At 33.7% G+C, this 10,388-nt stretch overlaps 2 protein-coding genes across 2 annotated transcripts in view; one reads left to right on the top strand and one right to left on the bottom strand.

Annotated features, from left to right (window-relative positions):
- Positions 1-7,773, bottom strand: part of LOC108905771 (FACT complex subunit spt16) — a 14,584-nt gene extending 6,811 nt beyond the window's left edge. The window contains exons 1-2 of the mRNA XM_018708786.1: positions 5,918-7,773; positions 4,352-4,956 (exon numbers count right to left, since the gene is read on the bottom strand). Of these exons, the coding sequence (XP_018564302.1) occupies positions 4,352-4,956; positions 5,918-7,664 (2,352 nt within the window). The 5' untranslated portion in view covers positions 7,665-7,773. The remainder of the gene's footprint in view (positions 1-4,351; positions 4,957-5,917) is intronic.
- Positions 7,774-8,455: 682 nt separating this feature from the next.
- On the top strand, positions 8,456-9,894 carry LOC108905759 (solute carrier family 25 member 51). Its single transcript, XM_018708768.2, has 3 exons — positions 8,456-8,728; positions 8,793-8,927; positions 8,983-9,894. Exons 2-3 carry the CDS (start codon positions 8,799-8,801, stop codon positions 9,700-9,702), a joined length of 849 nt encoding a protein of 282 aa, XP_018564284.1. The 5' UTR covers positions 8,456-8,728; positions 8,793-8,798; the 3' UTR covers positions 9,703-9,894.
- The last annotated feature ends 494 nt before the right edge of the window (positions 9,895-10,388 follow it).

Consider the following 10,388-nt stretch of genomic DNA (forward strand, 5'->3'; position numbering starts at 1 on the left):
CAGACGTATATATTCGCTAAAAATTTATAGGGCTCAAACTGCTCCAGACGGATAAATTCGCATGAATAGTTAAATTGGATCAGGCTGCTCAAACCGTATATATTCGCAACCGTGCGCATAGTGACTCGGTTATTGCAATTGGTAAGGCGAATTTTTGCGGGCGAGCTTATACCGATTGTGACAAATATTTTTATGGAAAGAGGTACTGGTAATAATACCAAGATTGTTCATGTTTCTTTCAGTTTCTATTTAGTACATATACTGTATTTTATTCAAAATAAAATCGTAAAATTTATCGTAAATCGTAATTTAACACACCATAATGTAAAACTATAAGTGGTCTAACTGCTCCAGACGTATATATTCGCACGCGATAAACTTTCGCGCACGGCGCGGTAGCTACGTTCAGACGTATTGCGCAGCAAAAGGGTTAAAACTCTGAAATAATTATTAATAAAAATAAACAAAAAATTTAAATTTAAACACTGTATTTCGGAAATGAAGCATATTTTGACCTGCATTTATATTAACTTTTTTTTCACAAAATAACTAGCAATCGCCTCCTTAAATATTTTGCACTTATTTACAAATACCCTGTATAAACATTGTAGTTCAATGTAGAAATAAAAAATAAGGATAAGTCAGTCAGAATTAAAGAGTTGAATACAGAACAATTAAGTAAGTAAATTTACCTAAAATACAGGAGATTGTTGCCATAAATTATTTTCATTTATAACAAAATTTTATTTACTGAAATGGTGTTATTCACACAACAAAATTCACTGGTGGTGAAAAATGTTTGAGAAATCTAAAAAACATGGAAATTAATGATTCTCTCGAAGTACTTGCAATAGTCAAATAATATTATTCATTCAAAAGATGCCATTTTATTTTTTATTTAAATTAGTTGAAACTAGCCGAAATATTTCTAACAGGAATTTAAAAAATCCATTAGCGTACAGTATCTGGCTAATTTGAAAGGAAAATGAGAAATCCAATTTGCTGTAAAACAGAGACAGATATCGACAAAAGAGGCATTTTTCAGAAGATACACGGTGTCCCGAAATTCATGCAACAAAATTTGGCCATAGATTCTTAAGACAAATTTAGGGGATCCGTATTTTTTCTTTTTACCAACTGGCCCCCTCTTTCGGAGTTACAGCCCCCTGAAATCTGCCCCTAAGAAGTCTTTTTTATATCTCAAAAGCATGTTGTACGAGAATCACTACATTTGGTACACAGGGCTTTTAAGACATGTAGAATCTCACAGTGCTATGCTTTTTGACGAGAAACCCCCTTAAGACACTTTTTCGTGGGCCCCCTTGCCTTTGGAATCAGAAAAATTTGGTCGCTAATTTGATTTTTTTTTAAATTATTAGTTAGAAAGCCATTGAATTTAGAAACTTTTTGTCTCTTGATATTTGTTTCGTAAAAAACAATGTTTTTGAGGAAAATGGCAAATCACAACATGTATTCGATCACATTTTGACATTTTTTACAAAAAAAGTATAGAGACAAAATGTTTCTAAATTTAATGGCTTTCTAGTGGACTGATAATTTTTAAGAAATTTAAATATGCAACCAATTTTTTTTGGCTCCAAAGACAAGGGGGCCCACGAAAGTGTCTTAAGGGGGTTGCCCGTCAAAAAACGTAGCACCATCAGATTCCACGTCATAAAACCCCTGTGTACCAAATTTAGTGATTCTCGTACATGGTTTTGATATAAAAAAAAAAGATTATTCTTAGGGGCGGACTTCAGGGGGCTGTAACTCCGAAAGTGGGGGCCAGTTGGCAAAAATACGGGTCCCCTAAATTTGTCTTAAAAATCTCTGACCAAATTTTGTTGCATGAATTTCCGGACACCCTGTATAATCAATTATTATTTTGCAGAGGACCATACTATTATTTTTTTATAAAATAGTAGAACGAGTTTCCCATATTTCCGCCACTGGTTGCGCAAGTCTTGATATTACAGTATTTTATGGAGACATAACCTACACCTTTAGTTCAAATACCTTTTTTATTTCATATTTACAGTAAATGAAATATTTTTTAACTATTAACACCCTGTATATCGAAAACGATCGAAATAAGTTTATATGACAAAGTACCATTATGTTTCGTTGTACTATCTGTTCCCGAAATCTCATCGGTTAAATCTGAGACACCCTGTATATTATAGTTGTTTTGTCCAATTTTACACATGGTTAATAAAAATCTTATATATCCTAAATTAAGTTACCCGTTACGACTAGTTTCAATTGAAATGCAAACTTGTCGTGTGTTAGTTATAGCGTAACAGTCGATAATTGTCTACTTTCTCAGTACCCCTCGACCGATTCTTTTTGACGTACAAGTCATTTATTGTTCTATTCCTTTTCACTGTGGCACAAATATCCAATTATTAAACAAATAAAAATTAATAAAAAAAACGCCACAAATAAATTATCATCGATATTAATAAACAAATTTAAAAAAAAGTACGCAACAAAATTCAAATGGAATCATTCTGAAAACTTTATAATAAGCGGCTCACCTTCTCGCAGAAACTCTTAAACGCAGTCTTGAGCTTGTGCCTCAATTCCCTTTCCGACTGCTCGGCTGCCAGGTCGTCCCTATCGTGCATGTGCTGATGTTTGCCCAGGTCCGTGGTAATTTCACCGACTTCGGTGTAGAACTGCACGTCTACGTGCTTCTTTTTCCCAAACATTATAGCGTGCTTCAAGTGGAAATGAAGTAGGATGATCATCTCGCCGTCGCAGGGTTGGAAGAAGGCGTTTTTTATGTTGTTGTAGAGGATGTCTACCTTGTCACCTCTCACAGACGTGTAACGGAAGCCATTTGTGTGGGCTTCCAACGAACCAGTCATCCGCTTGGTGACGATATTGGGTCTAATGTAGAGATCCTTCAGTTTCGGATTGCCTTTATTTTGAGACAAGATCAGAGTGTCCTGCTTGACGAGGTCCTCCTTTTCCTTCTCTTCAGCTTCACGGGTCTTGAATTTTCTTTGGACTTCTTTGATAAGGCGGAAGGCGGTATTTAAATTGGACGAAGGCGGTGATATCTCGCCGGGTTCTTTCGTGTTGGTGCTGCGGTAAGTGAGTTCCTTTACAAAGGTCGCCTCGGGTTGAGTATAGTTGCCTGATACAAATATAATAATTAATTGGTGCATAAAAAAGTTGTATTGCAAAATATTATAAACAATTCATTTCAGACACAAAACCAAATATTTCTTCACATATTTTTCAGAAATAATTAAAGTAGAATGTATATTTCTTAAAATAATATGTTTTATTAATTATAATAGTTTGGTTAATTAAACAGTTATAAAATGACTTCAAATTATGACTTTCCTAGAAAAATAAAACGTTAATTTTTTTTTAGTAATTAAAATTTTTTTAGAACATTGCTGAAAGTAATAGAACATTTCCCAGATCATTGCAACAATAGAGTTAAAATTAAGTACGTCGACAAATTTTAAGGAATTACTCCAAGTGATTTTTATGCCAAAAATGTTATATAAATATGATTCTGCAAATTGATAGTTTGCGCGATATAGGATTGAAAAAAACGGATATAAATACATGCGCCAATNTGTTGTTACGAAATCCATACTGACAGTCATGAAACAAATTATTACACTCAAAGTACTCGTTTATTTGATTCTTTAAGAGTCGTTCAAAGACTTTAGCCAAAACAGATGTTAATGATATTGGTCTATAGTTCGATGGGTCGACTGTAGGCCCCTTTTTATGGATAGGAATTACTTTCGCTATTTTGAAAACTCATTATATAAATAATTGAGTGGGGACAGAAATAGATTTTTTAAGGTTTTGACTATTTTACTATTAATGTCATAAGGGTCTTTAATCGAACTATTTTTTAGATTATCCAAGACGTCTCTAACTTCATTAAAACTTACTTTGCGAAACTTAAAATTTGAAAGAGAATTTGGGGATTTTAAATAATCATCAAATATATATTGGTACTTGGTAGGCCGCTAAGAATTTCTTGAGCAATATTGGAAAAGAAGATATTAAATGCTTGGGGATCAATCTTAGATTCAGCAGATGATTTAGGTTTTGGTTTATGATCATTAATAATATAGCGTAACAGTCGATAATTGTCTACTTTCTCAGTACCCCTCGACCGATTCTTTTTGACGTACAAGTCATTTATTGTTCTATTCCTTTTCACTGTGGCACAAATATCCAATTATTAAACAAATAAAAATTAATAAAAAAAACGCCACAAATAAATTATCATCGATATTAATAAACAAATTTAAAAAAAAGTACGCAACAAAATTCAAATGGAATCATTCTGAAAACTTTATAATAAGCGGCTCACCTTCTCGCAGAAACTCTTAAACGCAGTCTTGAGCTTGTGCCTCAATTCCCTTTCCGACTGCTCGGCTGCCAGGTCGTCCCTATCGTGCATGTGCTGATGTTTGCCCAGGTCCGTGGTAATTTCACCGACTTCGGTGTAGAACTGCACGTCTACGTGCTTCTTTTTCCCAAACATTATAGCGTGCTTCAAGTGGAAATGAAGTAGGATGATCATCTCGCCGTCGCAGGGTTGGAAGAAGGCGTTTTTTATGTTGTTGTAGAGGATGTCTACCTTGTCACCTCTCACAGACGTGTAACGGAAGCCATTTGTGTGGGCTTCCAACGAACCAGTCATCCGCTTGGTGACGATATTGGGTCTAATGTAGAGATCCTTCAGTTTCGGATTGCCTTTATTTTGAGACAAGATCAGAGTGTCCTGCTTGACGAGGTCCTCCTTTTCCTTCTCTTCAGCTTCACGGGTCTTGAATTTTCTTTGGACTTCTTTGATAAGGCGGAAGGCGGTATTTAAATTGGACGAAGGCGGTGATATCTCGCCGGGTTCTTTCGTGTTGGTGCTGCGGTAAGTGAGTTCCTTTACAAAGGTCGCCTCGGGTTGAGTATAGTTGCCTGATACAAATATAATAATTAATTGGTGCATAAAAAAGTTGTATTGCAAAATATTATAAACAATTCATTTCAGACACAAAACCAAATATTTCTTCACATATTTTTCAGAAATAATTAAAGTAGAATGTATATTTCTTAAAATAATATGTTTTATTAATTATAATAGTTTGGTTAATTAAACAGTTATAAAATGACTTCAAATTATGACTTTCCTAGAAAAATAAAACGTTAATTTTTTTTTAGTAATTAAAATTTTTTTAGAACATTGCTGAAAGTAATAGAACATTTCCCAGATCATTGCAACAATAGAGTTAAAATTAAGTACGTCGACAAATTTTAAGGAATTACTCCAAGTGATTTTTATGCCAAAAATGTTATATAAATATGATTCTGCAAATTGATAGTTTGCGCGATATAGGATTGAAAAAAACGGATATAAATACATGCGCCAATGGCCGAGATATCGAGTCAGTTTCACTGAAAAATATTGTGCCAAATATTTTCTCGGACTTTTTATGAACATTTTTTACGAAACGAGTATTTCTAGTTATGTTAAGATTAAAGCAATGCTTGGTAGTATTACTTTTACAGACAACCCATGTTTATATAACCTATTTCGTTTAAAATTATGAACAGAATAACCATTTACTGTTTGTCGACATACTTCGACCCTGCATATAGGTTACTTATACATTATTATCTCGTATGATCATTTTAAATTATCATTTATACTCGTCCATTCTGAGGAATATTCTTCAAAAATAAATCCTTGAAAGTTTTACAACATTAAATATAGATTACTCTATTCAAAAGATTACCTAAAGACATATAACATTCATTTCAAAGTAAAAAACCAACAGTAAACATTTACTCAAAACTGTACCAAAAGAAAATATAGTTTTAATCGTAAAAATTTGTAATAAATTTTTTGTTGATACGATTAAAAATATAAATTTCTTACCATCAGTTTTACCCATTGTAGATCCAGGATGGAAAAAGTTGATACGCAAGTATGTGTAATCTCCTTCAACCGACTGTGAGATGTTCTTGATTGTCGAAATATGAAAAGGTACGGCTATACCATAAATGGGTAAAATAACAGTTTCATACTTTTGATCGACGTAAAGCTTCAATTCTTTAATTTCGGTTACTCTAGGCATCTGATTGACATTTTTGTAGGAGACTGTATTTTTCCTTACTTTTTCCACATCTTTAGCTCCAGACTGTTTAGCCAATCGTTCTTTTGCTTTTTCATTTAAAAGGGTAGCAAGCTCCTTTTGATGTTCTTTTCGCTTTTCTTCAGTGCTATGTTCTGTGCGCAGTTTGGAGTCCAAAACTGCAGATCGTTTTCCTCTGCCCAAAACTTCAGTTTTGGGAGTGTTTTCCTTTTCCTCATCATTTTCTTCCTCTTCGGATTCATCTTTTAAGAAAATACCGATGTTCTTGATTTTTTTCTTGGATATGGTAAGTACTGTTGCAGGTTGACCATCATTTACCATGACTGTATCGCCAATAAACAACGCATATATTTTGCCTTCTCTGTCAGAGGCTTCTTTATTTTGTAAATTACTGAAACCCATATTCAAGTTGAACACCATGCCTTTTTTAGCTACTACAGTGGTTTTGGGACCAATCATTAAGGAACTTTCCCTGAATTCAATGCCCGTAGCAAAACCAAAATTTTTGGTAATATGTGAATACAATGCAGCCTTCTCTTTTTTTATATATTCACAACCCGCTTCAAATACTTCCGACAGTTTTACACCAGATTGCAGTTTTTTCATTACCTCATCTTCCAAGTTAACAAGAAAATTGTAGTTACTCTGAATTTCTTCTGTAGGATTCACCAATAATGTTCTGACAATATTAGAGCAGTACGATTTGTATCGAACTCCTAATGAACAAATAATAGCTCCAAAATGCAGAGTGTTCTTATCACTGGTAACACTAAATTTTAAATTGTAATTTCCACCAGACTGAATAATGGCTGGGTAACACATATCCACTTGGCTAACATCAACACCTGACACATACTTTTTATCATTTATAGCCGACTCAACACCTTCTGCTAATTTAATATGTTTGACTTTTTTCTCAGAATCAATAATTTCCATAATTTGATCTTTAAGGTACTTTGTAAAAACATCAACAGTTACCATGCAAGCTTTCTTTATTGTCAGAATCTCGGTGTCCTCCTTAGGAGCCATGAGGTAACCGACGGCAGGTCCAATATCAATTTGTTCGAATTCTTCCCTTCTTAGCATATTTCGCCAAGAATCCATTAACGGGCCTGTATAGTTTTCCTTAGCGAATAAGCCAATAGTTTTACCATTTTTACTTTCTTTTATAGCCGTAGAAAGGATTTTGAATTTAGCTTCGTCGCTATCTTTCTCTCTTACCAGTAGAGACAAAGGGATATTGTCATCTTTCCCTTCTGCTTGTCTCAGAAAGTCTACCTTTTTCTTGCTTGCTAGAAAATAAGCTTTTTTCTCTGTGAGCACCATAATGGTATCTGTGAGTTCGTATCCCAAAAGCCATGTTTGTAAAGCACTCGACTTGCTGTAAACGATATCATCATCTTTACCGACAGCAGTAACCAAAGCATCCATCTTAGAAAATCCATTTTCACCTTCGGAATTCTGCCAAGCACTGTAAAGCTTCTTTAAGCGCCGATGAAAAGTATCCTTGTCGAGATTTAAATTAGCCATTTTCTTATAGTTTTAGCAAAAACACTGTTCCCATACAATACAACCACCATTAGAGCGGCGTAAAAAGGCGCTATTTGCTATTGCAATTTTATACAACGCGCAGCAAAAAGCGTCATTTGTCATAGGGAACACCAACATCAGCAAATAAAAACCCTGTCCTTTTAAATATTTGTAATTTTTGTGGATTAAAATCCCTAGAATTTGTTTGTAGCGTCCTCTCTTAACAATAAGCTATATTAGCGGTTATTATACTATTTCTTTCTAATATCCTGCGTTAATTGATAAATACTTCAGTCAACGTATCCTGGTATATTGAATTTAAACTATTATAGGAATCCACTAACTATTAGCCACTAGAGTACTTACAACAAAGTATTAGTCATGATTTTTTAAATCTATACAATACTTGCGAAAAATGTATCGTATCGTATTGTACTGTTTACTATGGTACGGTACAATTTGTACCGGTACAAAATATCGAGTATCGGTAGGAGTGATAGAACTACTTCCTACTTTTTACTATCATCACATCACAGCATATATTTATTTTGCTGTGCTACTATGTATAACTAGGGGCACTAGCGCTATTATATGATATGTTTTGTGACTACACTGTCTATTCCATAGAAAACTTAACGTTAGTACTATCTTTTCTATGGTCTATTCAAGGAGAAGACAAAAGCATGTACTTGTACTACTTCTAGCTTCTAGTTGAACGGTTGAACTATTGCACATTGTACTTTGATAATTATAATTAATATGATATATGATGACGTATTCGGTATAAATGATCTACTAATTTAATACCTAATGTTACTTTTCTAAATTTAGTTGTTTAATTAACTACAGTAATAATTTTTTGCTTGAGTTTTGCGGTAAATGGAAATTTCTACTGTTTATGGTCCGAAAATGAGATTTTTTATCCTTTGATGTTTTCAAAATTTACGTGAAATAAAAACAGGAATGTATGTGAAAAGTTAGAGGTAAATGCCTTAAAGATGTTGAATAATTAATAACGACAAAAACTAGAGAGGAGAGATAGACAGACTTCCTATGATTTCTAGGTAAGTGTGATGAATTTTTTGAAATTAATATCTTGATAGTTACATAACCTAAAAATGTTGTTAGGCAAGTATGAGCAATATTGGACTACTTCTCAGTCTGACTGAAAGCTTCAACTGGAGAGAGTTTGCCTGTGGATGGGGAGCAGCCTTCATTAATGTCACTGTTACCTACCCAATTAATAAATTAATTTTTCGGCAGGTATGGAACGTACTATTAAAATTGACTCTAGATATGAGTGTTAAAAATTTTCCAGATGTTACATGGTGTAAAGGCACAACATGCATTTCACCAGCTTAGAAATGAAGGTATTTTCTTTCTATATAGAGGTATGTTGCCACCACTTTGCCAGAAAACACTTTCCCTTTCGATAATGTTTGGAGTTTACGAAGAAGTGCGAAGGCATTTAAGAGACAATGGTTTTAATAGTTATACGGCAAAGGCATTAGGCGGCTTGGCATCAGGCACAACAGAAGCAATTTTAATGCCATTTGAAAGAGTACAAACACTTTTAGCAGACGCTAGATATCACGAAGAATTTCGCAACACTTTCCATGCATTTAAAGCTCTCCGAAGTTATGGCTATGGAGAGTATTACAGAGGTTTAGTTCCAATTTTACTGAGAAATGGACCCTCAAATGTTGGGTTTTTTATAATTAGGGATGAAATACAGTGCCGAGTGCCCAAACATGAAAATGAAGTTGTTAGAACTATAACTGAATTCATTTGTGGAGCCATGATAGGTGTAGTACTATCTAGTTTATTTTTTCCTTTAAACGTTTTGAAGGTTGCAATGCAAAGTAAAGTCGGTGGACCTTATGAAAATCCTTTCAAGGTGCTTTTACAAGTGTATAGGGAGCGTGGTGGAAAAATTAGGTATATTTATCATGGCGTTCATTCTAATTGCACCAGAGCTTTTTTAAGTTGGGGTGTTATGAATACCGCCTACGAGCATATAAAGGCTATTATATATTAGCGACAATTAGGCGTACTTTAATGTTTTTCTTTTTTGTGCATATTTTAAAGTGATACATAAGTATATGTGGTTTTAATTTTTAATACCTCGTAAAGTATTTACCTTTAATGCTTTTAATTGTTGAGTAAAATTGAAAAGGTTCTATTTTTTTATTGTTTTATTAAATATTTATGAAAGTTGATTAAATAGAGACTGTACATTGGTTAAAATAAATAATTGTTTGTGATTTGTGTGGCTTATTTATGATGAAAATATACCGCGGAATATCATAAATTTAATCTATTGATTTGTTTTGTTTCCTGAAAGGATTATAATACATTTTTTTATCTTTGTCAGTAGAACAGATTAATATTTCACATATAGAGAGATGTACGGTACGATTTTCTGGGTCTGGGTCTGGGTACCGGTTTTTCTCATTCCGATACTCAATATTTTGTACCGGTATTAAGCTTACAGTACAATAAGACGGTTTGATACATTTTCTGGCAAAACCTGTCGGCAGTGCAGTGAACCTTAAAGCTTGTGTTAGAATTCCTGTATTACTGTCAACTTTCAGAAATAGTGACATGCACTCTAGCGGTAACTAGGGAAAATACTTGAAACTTTTTGCAATTCAGTAAGTTCTTTGAAATTATGGCTGTCACTGTCTTTGAATGTTAGTGGTGTGACTGTACTGTACTGTATTT

Source organism: Anoplophora glabripennis, unplaced genomic scaffold (genome assembly GCF_000390285.2).
Source record: "Anoplophora glabripennis isolate ALB-LARVAE unplaced genomic scaffold, Agla_2.0 scaffold221, whole genome shotgun sequence".
Taxonomy (NCBI): Eukaryota; Metazoa; Arthropoda; class Insecta; order Coleoptera; family Cerambycidae; genus Anoplophora; species Anoplophora glabripennis.

Coding starts and splice junctions, on each gene's coding strand:
- LOC108905759 (XM_018708768.2), top strand. CDS start 8,799: ATGAGCAATATTGGACTACTTCTCAGTCTGACTGAAAGCTTCAACTGG. Junction 8,928..8,982: donor ATAAATTAATTTTTCGGCAG/GTATGGAACGTA, acceptor AAAATTTTCCAG/ATGTTACATGGTGTAAAGGC.